The 15,866-nt window shown below is 48.7% G+C and overlaps 1 protein-coding gene across 3 annotated transcripts in view; it reads right to left on the minus strand.

Annotated features, from left to right (window-relative positions):
• Nucleotides 1-296: 296 nt before the first annotated feature.
• Nucleotides 297-15,866, minus strand: part of Rnf41 (ring finger protein 41) — a 29,724-nt gene continuing 14,154 nt past the window's right edge. The window contains exons 3-7 of one of the 3 annotated variants that reach the window (XM_050128215.1): nt 9,192-9,304; nt 3,738-3,949; nt 2,839-2,974; nt 2,411-2,514; nt 297-1,568 (exon numbers count right to left, since the gene is read on the minus strand). In XM_050128215.1, the coding sequence (XP_049984172.1) occupies nt 1,217-1,568; nt 2,411-2,514; nt 2,839-2,974; nt 3,738-3,949; nt 9,192-9,281 (894 nt within the window). In that variant the 5' untranslated portion in view covers nt 9,282-9,304 and the 3' untranslated portion in view covers nt 297-1,216. Of the gene's footprint in view, nt 1,569-2,410; nt 2,515-2,838; nt 2,975-3,737; nt 4,010-9,191; nt 9,305-15,866 lie in introns of all 3 variants that reach the window. The other 2 variants (XM_050128214.1, XM_050128213.1) reach the window with 2 other exon arrangements.

Raw genomic sequence — 15,866 nt, forward strand, 5'->3', positions numbered from 1 at the left:
GAGACATCTGATTTGTGTCCCATTTGAAGGTCAGGACCCAGATAAACAGAAGTTTCCTCAGGAAACGGGAGGAGAGTCGCCTTCAAAATGTACATGCCGATTCTAGGGTTTTCACAAGATCAGGAGGACAGGAGCAAATTCTTCATGGGACACAGGTATTGTCTCAGATAGGGTGACGGGGGGGGGGGGGTTAGAGCAGGTATCAGACCAAAGACTGTGCTGGAAAGGAAACATATAAAACAGGTCCTACCCAAACCCACCCTACCCGGAATCCCCACAATAGGAGCAGCAAAAAAAAGGTTTTAAGTTTTCATTTTTTTTTCTTTTTTTTTTTCCTTTCTTAAAAAAAAAAAAAAAAGTAAATAAATTAAATTGCCAACAATGTGGCCGGGCTGGAGAGCAGGAGAGCCATAATCAGGCCATTCTATGAAAACAAAAGTGGGTAACAGAAGGGACTTGTGACTGCGAATATAAACAATGTTGAAGGAAATCAAACTCACTACAATCACAGGGCTGGGGAGGGGTCTATGGACATGCCATGAGAGGCAGTGCCTATCCTAGTCAGCAGAGCCAGACAGCAGCTTCCTGCTTTCCTGCTGAGTGTATGAACCCCAACGTCTAACCTCCACCCCAGCCCTGCCCCCCTTCCCTAATTATGAAAATGGGTGGGAAAGGAGAGTTCAATGGGCATCTCAGCGTCCTAGCCTGCACGGCCAGGGGGCTGCACAGGGGTGCACTCGGCACAGACCTCCAGTCTTCCCCAAGAGCCGTCAGTGGTAAGCAGGTCCTGACCTCGCTGCTTACTAAAAGGCTGAGCCCGCCTGCTCGGATGCCCTGGTTTCAGAGGTTTCAGAGGAGAGGGACAGTTAGAGATTCCTCACTCCGCCCTGATCCTCTAGGGAAAACAAATGTCTTTGTGCTTTCTGAAAATGTTTGGGAGCCAGGGATCTTAGGCAGGAGAATACAGAAGTGGGGATTTCTCCACCCAGACCGAAACTTTAGAGACATTTGGGGAAATGAATATGGCAACAGGCAGGAATTTGGGCTCACCCTCTGAAAGGCTGACCGAAGTGCCCCAAGGTCCTTCGTGCCAGAAAAGCAGGGAGTGTGTGGCTCAATTACAAGCCGTGGCATAAGGACAGGGAGAACTCAGGGCTCAGCGGCTGGAGCAGTGGGCTCTCCAATTCTACCTCTCCTGGCAGCCAGTCACGCTCTCTCAGATCTCCTCCACACCGTGCGCAAATATCATGACGAGCCCCGGCTCCTGCACCATGTCGTCGCCCATGTGCTGGTTCTCGCAGGCCATCACCACAACGGCCTGCTTGCCAGGGATGCGCTTGGCCACGTAGTTCTCATAGTAGCGCCGGTTCATCTGTCTCGTCTCTAGTGTGGCCAAACCCTGGGGCCAGCTCCGTTCATGGGCATTTTCAATCAGCTCGTTGACAATAGAAGCTGGGCAGCCACTTTCCACCAGCGAGCGCTTGATTACAGCCTGGAGCACAGCATCAGGCGTGGAGATCATCCCTCCCCAGCGGGTCACTCTAGCAGGCTGGAGGGAGTTCACCCACCTGTGGAGAGGGTTGGGATGCTCATTCCAGATCATGCCTTCCTCTGCTCTGGCTTTTTCCCCTAACAGAAATGACTACCCGCTCTGTAGGGTAATTGACTTTCTTTGCAGCACTGGTCCAGAAAACCCAAATCTTTGCCTAGTTGGTCCTGTCCAGGTCCCATCACTCACCATATTCAGCCCCATGAGTCTAGACTGTTACTCTCTGAGGTCCCAGCGTGTGCCTAGCATGCTGCAGTGCCTGCTCCCCCCAAGCGTACCGGATGAAGAGCTGCGTCCTCTCAGCGCCACTGTGCTCCAGTCTCACACTCACAGTCTGGGCATCAACTGTGCAGGCCTCCCCAAGCTCCCCTGTTCACTTGCTGGGTTTCCCCCACTTTAGATGCCTTCCCTGGACACGCCCTGCCTCTCCACTCCTCTTTTTGTTGTTTTTGAGACAGGGTTTCTCTCTGTAGCTTTGGAGCCTGTTCTGGAACTTGCTCTGTAGACTAGGCTGGCCTCGAACTCACAAAGACCTACCTGCCTCTGCCTCCCTGAGCGCTGGGATTAAAGGCGTGTGCCACCACTGCCCGGCTCCTCTGGGCTGCAAATTATCCATTTGGTTCTGAGTACCCCTCAGCTGACTCTGACAAACTGCATCCTCAGGTAGGGGTCCTCCTCCACCCACCCCAATAAACAAGAGATCAGTTGGAGCTGAGGGTTTTGCTCCTCTTGCTGCCGTCCTCCACCCAGCAGTGGCCCTGCCCGATTTCTCTTATTGCTCTCCTCTGCTCTTCTTCCTTTGGGGCCTTGGTGCCAGGCCATGGAGTGAGAGACTGCACACCCATCCCGAATGACACTCACTCGAGAATCTCGTTGTACTCGATTGTCTCCTCCAGGTTCTGAAGGTTGGGGTTGACGCTGCGGATTGCACGCATGTAAGCCTTCAGCAGCTGGATGTCTCGCTTCTGTGGGGGGAAGGACAGCCAGAGGGGACGGTTAGGCCAGACAGCAATCTGAGAATGAGGGTGCTTAGGATATCTGCGGAACAGTACTACAAATTTCTACGAGAGGACAGGCAGGGCTGTCTCAACCCAGCTGTCTCCCCAGGACTTAGCAGAGTGGCTTCGTGAAGAAGGCACTCCGCGGGTGTCAGGTGACTGAGTGACGTGAGTGGATATAGGAAGTGAGGACATCCCAGCTGATTCTCTACAGAGTATCTGCTGTGGTCTCACGGGGAGTCTGTGATGGGCAGGTTATTTAGGCACGTCCCCTCACTCGCTGGGCCCCACCTGTTCCGCCAGCTGGTGCTTGTGTTCAGCCGATGTCTTCTCCAGTTCTGCGATTCGCGTCTGCTGCTGCTGCACCATGGAGCGCAGGTGCTTAATGCAATTGTGATTTGGCAGCTCATCTTTGGGCATCTCCAGGCTGCAGTCCAGAGTGGGGTAAGAGAGAACAGGCTATTCAACAGGACATGCGTGCTAACGGCTTCTTCACACGGCCAACAATCTTCCCAGCCTCCTCTCTTCGCGTACTTTTCCTGGCCCCACATACTCAACTTCCACCCACTGAGACTTAATGTTGCAGAGGACCCCACCAACACCTTAAGACAAGTCTCGTGTGGCCAGACTGGCCTCCAACTTGTGCCAAGGATGACCTTGACACTTCTGATCTTCCCCACACCCCCAACTTTGTATATAGGAAAGCAAGCACTCTACCAACTGGGAGTAACACATCCCCACCCCCACCTCCACCCCATCTTCTGAGCCTTTAAGAGCCTGCCCGATTCTTAGGATGCCGTTCTAAATTAGGAGGGAAACTGCTGTGTCCTGTCAGGTTACTCAGTGGGAGTCTACCAGCACACATATTTCTTCTGGGCAGTCCTAGATTGCTGTTCCAGGTACCAGTGTTTAATCGAATATTTCCCACCCCATATAGACAGAAAATAGGGCAGAAGGGAACACGAGAGGCTAGAAACTAGAACAGGCAGCCTGATAGAGAGAGAGGGTATTGGACTGGAGAGAAAGCAAAGTGCCTCCATCTTCAGTGTTATCAGAGGGCTGCTGTCCTCTTTCTTTTAACAATACAAGAGCAAAGTGGCCATAGCTGGAAAGTGAGATCTGCGGGCAGGGAGCCTACAGGAGCGTAAATGGAAGGCCTATCTGAATGGGGCGGAGGGAGGGACTCTCACCCACAGCCCTGTTCACAGGTCACGGGCCGCTTCGGGTTGTGCTCACAGTCACTGAGGTGGGACATGAGGTTGTCAAGCCGGACAACAGCACTGCAGCCAAACACAGCGTTGTCACAGGCGATCTGCAGCTTTGACAGCATGTTCCGCATGATCCGGGGTACGGGGCGCAGGTGGGCGACCGTGACAACGCTGCGGTCTACCGGACACGTCTGCTGCTGAGAGAACCATTGGGTGATGCAGGCGTTGCAGAAAGCATGCTCACAGTGAGGTGCCTAGAAGGGACAGGGAGGCGCAAAAGGGACACAAGGGAATTATCAGGAGCTGAGAGCCTGGATCTGATAACCACGAAGCCAGCCAAGCCTCTGAGCTGAGAGCCTGGATCTGATAACTGTTAAGTTGGAAGCGTAGCCTCCAGCCCCTGGCATCTATCCCAGCCCCCTGGCCTGGGAGTTGCATTGCTCTGGACTCCAAATCCCAGCATGCCAGGGTATTTAAGTGGGCTCCCAGAGGAGAAATGTGTGGTTCTGGGTTTGCATGGGCTCCCTGCCTTTCTGTCTCCCCGCCATGCACTCAGCCACCCGAGAGCATCATTCTTAATAAAACGATGGGCATTTTGATTTGGTTTGATTTGACCTAATTGGATTACTTGCGCTGGCAGAGCCGCCTTTCTTATTATTTTTACTTAACAATAACCATGAAGCCAGTCAAGCCTCGGAGCAGGTTCTAGGCCCAGAGGTCCAGGGGTTGGTCACAGGGTCATGGCAAATTATAGATCTATTTGGGGCAGGGCGTTTTCGGGTCAGGCATCCGACTTACTTCTGTGTTTAAGAGTACAAATGAGTTGTGAGCCAAGATAAACAAGGTTACACAACAGTAAGAGACATAAATAACACCCAGGACAATGGGGTGATGACACAGGCGGTCAATCACTAATTGCTGACAGGACTGCACACACAATTGCTAAGACGTCTAGAGGAAGGCCAGGTCGGTCACAGCAGATCCCAGGCTTGAAGAGGGTTCAGATGCAGTTTAGAGGGGGCAAAACCTCACTAACCACAGCAGAAATAAGACAGTACAAGAGCTTTAATCCCAGAGGAGGTAGAGGCAGGAGGATTTCTGTGAGTTCCAGAAATCTATCTTAAAAAACCAGAGAGAAAGAGAGAGAGAGAGAGAGAGAGAGAGAGAGAGAGGGAGGGAGGGAGGGAGGGAGGGAGGGAGGGAGGGAGGGAACAAGAGTTGCTTGTGGCCGTGCATGGGCTCAGGCAGAAGTCTTGTGAGTGCCTGCCCTAGATGGCAAAACCTTGTTAGCCCAGAAACCAAATGGAGCTGGTGGATGACTCAGCAGGCTAAAGCCCTGCCAGCTGCTGCTGAGCTCCAGGGACTGCGTGTGTATTCACGAACATGGACAGACACACTGAACAAACACGCAAGAAAACAATCCAGCTGTGGGCGCCCATCTCTAATTCCAGCTCTCTGGAGGCAGAGGCAGGCAGATCTCTGAGTTCCATGTCAGCCTGGTCTACAGAGTGAGACTTTGTCTCAACAAACAAGCAACTGTCCTCTGGAATCCCTAAACAAATGGGCTGGAGAGATGGCTCAGCAGTTAACAGCACAGGCTGCTCTTCCAGAGGACCCAGGTTCAGTTCCGAGCACCCACATGGAGCTCACAACAGCCTCTAACTTTGGTTTCAGGGGTTCTGACAGTTTCTTTTCTAAATACATGTGGAATTCTCTTTTCCCTCCCTCCCTCCCTCCCTCCCTCCCTCCCTCCCTCTCTCTCACACACACACATGTAAATAAAAATAAAAAATATTTTTAAGACATGAAAGGAAAACAAAAGACCCAACAACAAAGCAAGTGGCCAGAGTCAGGAAAACTTTCTTGAGAGGTAAGAGACTTGGCTATGTAGCCTCATTGTCCTTAGGCTTGTCCTACCTTCCCCACTCACAGCTGCTACACCGGGCTCATAACCAAAGGATCTCAAGGTCCTGGCTAGTTGGATTACATAACCTGTTTCAAAAACCAAAGCAACCCCTCCTCCTAACTACCTCCCACACTACACACTCATTTCTTTGAGAAGGTTGGTCCCTTGGTGCCCTGGTCCCTGAGACAACACTTGCTGGCACTCAGCAATGGGCGACAGTACTTAAGTCAGGTTAGTTTTTGACTTCTTGTACGTGCAAGTGCAGATGAGCTGTGGAGCTGCTGGCCCCTCCACTGTGGCTCCCGGAGACTGAGCTCGCCATCAGGCTTGTGTGGAATGTGCTTCACCCATCTCACAGGCCCAGGTTTCACTTTTTAGAGATTCAGAGACAGGGCTGGGGAGACGGCTCAGCAGGTAAAGGTGTTTGAGACCCAGCCTGATGGAAGCAAACTGTCCTTTGACCACCACATGTCATGGCACACTCATGCCCACTCACTACACACACAGAATAATTTGTAAAATGTGGGCTATCCTATCCGTGAAGCAGCTATGTAGGGAAGGCAGGTGCCAGCACACTTGGTTCATCTTCAAGCCTCTAAGAAAACAACCTGAGATCTGTCTGCTTTTCTCTATTGCTACGAACCCATTCCAAGTTCCTATCACACCATCTCTGACCTAAATTATTAAGCATGCCTCCCAACTGGTTCCTCTTGCCTCTTCTTATCCAGGCTGCTTCTATCAGTCAGAACGATCATTTGAAAGGGCAAACCGGGCTGGGGATACAGCTCGGTGCAGAGAACCTGCCTGGCAGGAACAGAGCCCGGCTGCCATCTCTAGCACCACAGAAAAGAAAACAAGAGAGTTAAATTCCTGGCTTCCCTTAAACACTTGCTGTCATCTGTAAGGCACTAACTAGAGGATTGGTGAGACAGCTCGGAGGATGAGGGTGCTTGCCGCATCTCATGTTCAGCACCTAGGACTCCTGTCGAAAAAGAGAATTGAGGGGGCTGGAGAGATAGCTCCTTGGTTAAGAGCACTGCCTGCTCTTCCAAAGGTTCTGAGTTCAATTCCCAGCAACCACATGGTGGCTCACAACCATCTGTAATGAGGTTGGTGCCCTCTTCTGGCCTGCAGACATACACACAGACAGAATTTTGTATACATAATAAAGAAATATTAAAAAAATAATAATAATAAAAGAAAAAGAGAATTGAGTTTCATAAGTTGTCCTCTGACCGGTGTGTTCAAGGACACACAAGCACAGTCACACTCTAAATGTGATTTTTAAAAATGTAATTAAATTACATTAGAAGATACTTTTTTTTTTGTAATTGGAAAAAGTTTTTCACATAATCTCTTCTGAGCCCCTCCAACAGGAAGTGAGGGACCTTGGAACACTCAGTCTTAAATGGGAATCTTCATCAAAGCCCTCAACACAGGGCTCAGGGGATCCTGAAGAGGAGGTGGGAAGATTTTAAGAGCCAAAGGGGACGGAAGGCAGCAAGGAATCAAGACCTGCTAGACAAGACTGAGGCAGCATGCACAGGGCCTGGGCCCAAGCCAGCTGGCGCCCCATTCCTAACTGAGAACCATCATGAAAGAAAAATTAGTTTTCCCTTGACCTTTAACAATTTTACTTTTATTATTTTCAATCATATGTAGCTGTGAGTGTCTGCGGGGGACATGTACGTGAGTGTGGGTGCCCGAGGAAGCCAGAGACTTTGGAACCCCTTAAAGCTGGAGTTAAAGCACTAGAAAGCCACCAGACGTGGTGCTGGGAATTAGTCTGGGTTCCTTGGGACATCAGCGAGTCCTCGACACCACTGAGACATCTCTCCAGCTGCAGCTTGATTTCAAAATCATTTCAATGTATTACCCATTCATAAATAAGTAAATAGTTCCATGGTAAGACAAGCCCACACGGGTCCTTAGAAACAAACCAACTACCACGAGGGCCACCTGCCTACTCCCCAAGGAGGGGAACACTGGAGACGGGGGCGGCTCCTGACTTTGGGCTCACTGACAACCATTCATCTCTGCAGGTGACTCTCCTTAAATGACGGTGCCAGAGAGCAAACAATGCCCTGCCAAGACCGGAGGGAGCAGGACCCCTGTGACCTCTTGACACCACCAGACAGTTGCTCACATCCATCTAAAGTGCCTTTAACAGCAATAGGCTCCAAAGACACAGAAAAGGGCTCTGGTTACAGGACCGACAGCCACTGTGGTGGACCTGACTCTGCTCCTTCTGGCGGTTGAAAACTGGAGAGGAAGAATCAGCTCAGTCTGGAGGGAAGCCAGCCCTGTGAAGAGTCTAAAAGCAGCAATGAGATGATCGTAATTGGTGTCCTGGTTTGGAGAATTGTATCATCTTAATTGGCCAAGTAGCAAAGGAATAATTGGTATTTGCAAAACGAGGGCAACAAGGCTCATGGAGGATGATGTCCCATGCAAGTCTGTGTCAGTGAGATTCACATTCAGTTTGCCTGGCAATTCCAAGCTTCTCAACCTATCCCAGGGGAAGACAAATGACTCAGAGCCTGGTCGGGCTGGTAGAGAAAATGACCTATTGGCCTGGCAGCTTTCACATCAAAGAGCATGGCTCCACCAAACCTCCCAGTAGTAGCTCCCAGGAAGAAAAAGGGGTCCCCATCTGTTAGATGCTAGACTCGAGGCAGGCAAAAGAGGTTCCAGGGAAACAGCTGAGCACACAAAGCATTCGCTGTCCGAGTGCAGCACAAACTGATCAAACAAGCCTAGGTCAGTCATGGACAGAACACAGACCTTAGAGTTCTTACAAAAAAAGCAACTACCGCCGGGCAGTGGTGGCGCACGCCTTTAATCCCAGCACTCGGGAGGCAGAGGCAGGTGGATCTCTGTGAGTTCGAGACCAGCCTGGTCTACAGAGCTAGTTCCAGGACATTGCTCTTGCCATTTAGCACCCTGGGGCCTATGAACAAGGGTATCTTTCTCCTTACATGTGTCACATTCAAGAGGAGGAAGACAAGCATCCCATTGGCCAGTTATATTAGGAAATGAGAAATGAACTTCATATACTGAGACTACATGGGCAAGATGGGTTAACCCTGCTGCTTCACAGCTTGTGATCTGGTCCCTTTGAATAAAAATAACGGAGAAATAAGCTTCCAGATGAATCCAGGCAAAGTCAACTAAAATACCTATGAAGGTGTGCTCAGGGGANGGTTGTGAGCCACCATGTGGTTGCTGGGAATTGAACTCAGGACCTTTGGAAGAGCAGGCAATCCTCTTAACCACTGAGCCATCTCTCCAGCCCCCCACAGCTGACTATTGTACACCACAAATATCTCAATGAACCCAGGTCTAGATACACTCCAGGATGTCATTACTTTCCTTGTAACCACAAATTCTCCTCTGTACCAAAGCTCTGCTGGGGGCAGGAATGGGAGAAGAACACAGGGACCCCCAGGAGTCCATTCCTCAAGAGTATGTTCTTTGGTAGTTTTACTGCCATAGGCTGACCCCGCAAACCTGCCCTTATACCCACTCACCTGTACTGGCTCCTCCAAGACTCCGCTGCAAATAGGGCAGATAAGGTCCTCGTCAACGTCCCCCTGGAAACGCGTTACGTCATACCCCATGTCTCATCACTGAAACCCAGGTCCTGGAAGCAGTAACAAGAAAAAGAGGTCACTTCAGAAAAAGCCGCATCAATGTGGTCAAAACACCTGCTCACTGCCAAATCCCATCATTCACTCCATGGACATTCATTGAGAATCTGGTACCTGAGGGATGCGAGGACTAATCCGGGGAGAGCAGACATCACATTAGCGCACACACATCACGATGCTATGCAGGTGTCCCTGGAGGCTGAGACAGACAGGACTCCCAGCCCAGGCTGGAAGAAGGGAGCTTCTGAGACATTTTCCAGAAATGTGTCCTTAGGGCAGTAAGAGCTAGCTAGGTGGAAGGCAGGCTTGAGGGGTACAAAGAGCTATCAAGACAGAGTCTAAACAAGCCAGCAAAGGCCAGGCCACCAAGAATTCCACATGGAAACAGACTCCGGCACAAAGGCTGAGCTGTCACTGAAAGGTTTAACAAGGAGCTGATGACATTTCTCTTTTGTGCTAGAGCGCTTGCCTACTGTGCACGAGTCCCCGGGTTCAATCCTCAACATCAAAAACTATCGCTGGGTACAGTGGCGCACACCTTTAGTCCCAACACAGGGGAGGCAGAGGCAGGCGGATCTCTGAGTGCAAGGCCGGCCTTGACTAAAAGTCAGTTGCAGGGCAGCCAGGGCTACATAATGAGATCTTTTCTCAAAAAACCAAAACCAACAACAACAAAAAAAACGTCATTGTGCCAACAGGGGAGCGACTGGAGACAAAAAACTGTAGGTGATGGTGAGAACTTGAATGAGTGCTTGTGTCGGGGACAAAGAGGAGCAGAGCTGCTCTGCTGCCTTGGAGCTCACAAAGGTCAAACCCAAAGAAGTCAGGCTGAACACTGTCCCCGGCCTCTCTGTCTACCCGACTGACCGGTCAGACTTGAGTTGAACACATGATGTTATGCTGATCCCTCAGCCTGTGATTGTCTTGAAGAGCTGAGTCAATTCTCAGGATGGACTCACATACATACATACATGCCATAGTACATACATGAGGTCTGTGGTGGTTTGAATGAGGAATGTGCCCCACAGGCTTTAACACTTGGTCACCAGTTGGTGGTGCCACCACCTCATTTCCCGTTCTCTCATTCCCTCTCTCTGTATCTCCCCTTGTCTGTCTGTCTCTCTTTCCACCCCCCTCTTTCTCTGTGTGAGGAGAGAAGATGCAACAGTCAGCTACCTGCTCCTATTCCTGCCGGCGCCAAGGCCTCCCCCCCCCACACAGACTCTAGTCCTCTAGAACCTTAATGCAAGACAACCCCTGCCTTAAGTTGTCCTTGGTCACGGTGTTTCGTCACGGCAACAGAAAGTGACTAGACAGTTATGTTTTGGTAATTTCCAGCCTCCTGAATTTTAAAAAAGTTTATATAGAAGCAAAGCAACACCTTAGCATCAATAGGAAGCCTGTAAGGGAGAATGAATTAAGAACTGTGTGTCACAAGGCACAGTACTACACACCAGTCACCCCAGCCCTCATGGCAAGTTGGGAGGCCGGCCTGCTCCACATGGTTCCAAGCTACAAACCACACAGTGAGACTCTATCTCAGAACCAGAGCAGGCTAGGGAGATGGCTCAGGAAAAGTGCTCTAAGTGAGGACCATGCTGGGGAGGCGGAGATGGGAGCCCCAGGGCTAGCCAAATCGGTGAGCTCTGAGTTCAGTGACCAGTCCTGTCTCAGAAGATAAGGAAGGGAACAACTGGAACACTGGTCTCTACACGCATGCTCACACGCATGCACACAGCTGGTCAGGGCTCATGCTTCACTCACTGGGAGTGTTTGGCAGGCACATCCATCGCTGTTCAATCTCAGCATAATAGAAAAATGAAAAATAACAGTTTAGCAAAAAAAAAAAAATCTTCCCAGTGGCAGATTGGTGGTGTACTGCAGCGGTAGACTGCTTGTCTAGAATGTGTGCATGCAATCCCGGACACTACAGAAAGGAGAATCTTTCTAGCTAGTGTAGGGACACATCCCTTTATTTCTAGCATTGGACAGGCAGAGGGAGGAGGCTTGCCATAAGTTCTAGGCCAGCCTGAGCTACAGTGAGTTCTAGTCTACCCAGAGAGACCCCATCTAAAAAAAAAGAACAAAACCACCTTCCTAACCTATAGTGTACACTCACACACAGACACATGCACACACACAGACACATGCGCCTGCGCACACACACACAGACACACACACACAGAGAAAACATTTGCTGAGTATCACCTACACATCAAGAAGCATGGCAAATCCTAGCTCCTCTAAAGTCACTAATGGAGTCAACACAAGGTTTAAGGAACATGAATGCCTTCAAAAATTGACCCAAAAGGGGCTGGAGAGATGGCTCAGTGGGTAAGAGCACTGTCTGCTCTTCCAGAGGTCCTGAGTTCAATTCCCAGCAACCACATGGTGGCTCACAACCATCTGTAAAGAGATCTGGCGCCCTCCTCTGGCGCGTGAGTATGAATGGAGGCAGAAAGTTGTATACATAATAAATAAATCTTCAAAAAATAAATAAATAAATAAATTGACCCAAAAGCCGGCGGTGGTGGCACATGCCTTTAATCCCAGCACTCGGGAGGCAGAGGCAGGCGGATCTCTGTGAGTTCGAGACTAGCCTGGTCTACAAGAGCTAGTTCCAGGACAGGCTCCAAAACCATAGAGAAACACTGTCTTGAAAAACAAAACAAAAAACAAAACAAAACAAAAAAAAATTGACCCAAAGCCTTTAATCCCAGCACTCGGGAGGCAGAGGCAGGTAGATAGCAGTGAGTTCGAGGCCAGGACCGCCAAAGATACACAGAGAAACCTTGTTTCGAAAAACAAAACAAAAAGGAAGGAAGGAAGGAAGGAAGGAAGGAAGGAAGGAAGGAAGGAAGTAAGTTACTTAGTTGACTCAAAACTGACTTTCTAGATAACTTTTAAACAATTTTCTCAGCCTAGGCAACACAGTAATTTGGAGCTAGGAAGTTTGTTTTTTTTTTTTTTTTTTTTTTTTTTTGAGTTTCTTAAGACAGGGTTTCTCCATGTAACCACCATGGCTGTCCTGGAACTCACCCTGTAGACTAGCAGACCTTGAACTCCAGGGAGATCCACCAGCCTCGGCCTCTGCTTCTCAAGATCTGGGATTAAAGGCCTGTGGGTGGCTGCCTAGCACGCTGTAGAATGTTAAGGACTTCTGACCTCTGCCGCTAGAAGTCTGCAGCATTCCCCAAGTGTGACAAACAAGCACCTTTCTGGACCCCGAGAGAGAAGAACTAGCCCTGGTGGACGACCACTGCTTTAGGAAGTGAAGTCAGCATTGAGGCGCATGACACAGGCCTCTGACACAGATAAAAGAGCAAGAAGCAAACCACAAAGCCGTCTGCACGGGACACAGCTCGGGGACAGAGTGCTTGCCCAGCGTGCAATAAATCCTGGGCTTGATCTCAGCACTGATCAAAATAACAAAACAGCCAGAAATCAAAAGCAATTTAGTGTTGTGTAGTCCAAATACTGAAGAGATGAAGTCAGTCTGGGCTTCTCTGTCAGTTTAACTTAGAAACCAAAAGCATGCTGGGTGGTGGTGAGGCACACCTTTAGTCCCAACAGGAGTGTGTCCTGGCACACTGTTACAGTTAGAATTAACCCAGAGAGCCGGGCTGTGGTGGTGCACGCCTTTAATCCCAGCACTCGGGAGGCAGAGGCAGGCGGATCTCTGGGAGTTCGAGGCCAGCCTGGTCTACAAGAGCTAGTTCCGGGATTGCCATGATGAACATTTATAAATTGTTATGTTTTTAACTTTTTACTTTGATGATTCTGACTTATACTGACTTCATCCTGATTCTCAATTTTTTCCCCAAAGACTGGGTTTCTCTGTGTAACAGTCCTGGCTGTCCTGGAACTCGCTCTTGTAGACCCGGCTGGCCTTGAATGCAGTGATTCACCTGCCTCTGCCTCCTGAGTGCTGGGATTAAAGGCGTGTGCGCCACTACTACTGCCTGGCTTCTCAAAATATTTTTAAAATTTATTTTTATGTGTTTTGGTGTGTAGCTGGAGTATTTCTGTCCTGCCCAGTCCGCTAGGCCAGCTTTTTCCCGCCCACTGGATCCTGCAGCCACTTTTAAAATAGTCATTTAGAGGCTTAATATTAATTATACTTTTTTTTTTGGCCAATAGCTCACACTTCTTACTGGCTAGCTCTACACACAAATTAGTCCATTTCTAATAATCTGTATATCGTCATGTGTCCCAAGCTTACCAGTAATGTTCTGGTATCTTACTCTTCTAGCAGCTACTGGTGTCTCCTTGACTTGCCTTCCTTCTCCCTGTATCTCTGTATGTATTTCCCACCTAGCAATATTCTTTTTTAAAAAATATTTATTTGTTATGTATACAATATTCTGTGTGTATGCCTGCAGACCAGAAGAGGGCACCAGACCTCATTACAGATGGTTGTGAACTCAGGATCTTTGGAAGAGCAGGCAGTGTTCTTAACCTCTGAGCCATCTCTCCAGCCCCTACCTAGCTATACTCTGCCCTGCCATAGACCAAAGCAGTTTATTAACCAATGGTAATAAGATGCATTCACAGGATACAGGGGGGGCATCCCACATCACCTCCCCTTTTCTGTCTAATTAACTAGACAGTCACAGTTACAATCCTCTCATATCTCAGCTAAGGACATTTTAAGTACAAAACTTGGACTCTTCAGAAGCGAACAGCTATTGGACTGTCACCTACAGTCTGGACATTTAGAGTGTACTTCTTGCTTCATGTTGTTCTTGTTGGCTGTAATTTCAGTTTTATGTTATTACCTTTTCTTTCTTATTGACAATACTTGATAGTTCTTATTGTATACAGTTTATGTGAGGATTAGAACATTCTTAATTAGAAAGGGAAAGTGTAGGAGCTTGATCCCTTTAGCTAAAGACATTTGGAGGTGACCTGACATGGCATGTTTTTTTCTGATACTTAAGAATGGGGGAGGGGAGGACAGAGGTGGAGGGGGTTGTGCTTGCTCTCGCTCTCTCCCTCTCTCCTCTCTCTCTTTGCCAGATGTGAACAGATTCTGATGCACAGGTGACCAGATCCACAGCATGTAGTATGTACGCACACCATATGCCTGTATTATGTATGCCCTCCACATGCCTGTATTATGTATGCCCTCCACATGCCTGTATTATGTATGCCCTCCACATGCCTGTATTATGTATGCACTCCACATGCCTGTATTATGTATGCACTCCACATGCATGTCTGGTGCCCATGAAGGCCAGAAGAGGGTGGTGGGTCCTCTGGAACTGGAGTTACAGATGACCTTGAGTCACCCTGCAGGAGCTGGGAAACAAATCCAGGTCCTCTGAAGATCAGCCATTAACTATTGAGCCATCGCTCCAGCCAATTCTCAAATTGTTAATATTTTATCGCATTTGTACGTTTCTCTATAAAAACATGTAAGTGGATGTATTGTAGCTGAGCATGGGGCTTTATACATGGTGCACAGAATACATGCAGGCAAAACATGCAAACACAAACAATAAAAATAGATACCTCTAGAGGAAAAACTCTGAGAATAATATTTAGACCTAACACCTTTTAATGTAAACTTTGTTTTTTGACAACTTCATACACTAAATGTTCTGGTCCTTTCTCATTCTCCTCCTCCTCCGAATAACACCCTCCTCCCTAGATACCTCTCTCTCCCCCCTATTAACTAGTTTTAGCTTTAGTGTCCCACAGAGTTTAAGTATGGCTGTCTGTGTAACCTTCAGATTGGACTTTCATGAGAGATTGCTGGGCTCACCAGTGGATACACAACTGGTTTACAGAGATCATTCAAGAGCAGCCAGGGTTACTCAGAGAAACCCTGTCTTGAAACACCAAAACAAAAACAAGCAACAAAAAACTGGCTAGTTAAATAAGAATACTGCTCATTTTGGGTTTGTCTAACCTTTTCTCTCTATGCTATTTGCAGTAAAACACAGGGAAGCACTATCTGAACTCAGGGAATCAGACCAAGAGCAGAAATGCCAGTCTGGATGACGCCTATGACTATATCTGCCCTGTAGCTCAAGGCTGCTAAGGGTCTCTAGCACTGGGTTGCTACTTTTCCGTGGTGATGAATAACTGTACAAAGAGACTTTTGAGTGTGCATATGCCTAAAGTATTCTATGCAAGAAACTGATATGAGTTGACCATGGTGATGCACACCCTTTGATCCCACCACTCAGGAGCAAGACACAGAGGGATCTTGGAGTTCGAGGCCAGCCTCACTGGTCTACACAGTGAGATTCAAGAGAACCAGGGCCTATATAGTGAGTCCCTAGCTCAGATGGGGGGGGGGGGGAGAACTGATACGATCAATTTTCTGAATTTTGTGTTTTGCTTTGTTTCTTGAGACAGGGTTTCTCTATGCAGCCTTGGATGTCCTGGAACCAGCTCTGTAGACCTCAAACTCAGAGATCTGCCTGCCTCTGGCTCCCAAGTGCTGGGGGACTAAAGGTCTGTACACAGCCAGCACTATCGCCGAGTGCTTTGTATCTGTGTTTATGTGTGTTTGCTTTTTTTTTTTTTAACGTGCTCTGGTGTTTT

Source organism: Alexandromys fortis, unplaced genomic scaffold, assembly GCF_014885135.2.
Source record: "Alexandromys fortis isolate MF-2015 unplaced genomic scaffold, M_Fortis_MF-2015_v1.1 scaffold_263, whole genome shotgun sequence".
Taxonomy (NCBI): domain Eukaryota; kingdom Metazoa; phylum Chordata; class Mammalia; order Rodentia; family Cricetidae; genus Alexandromys; species Alexandromys fortis.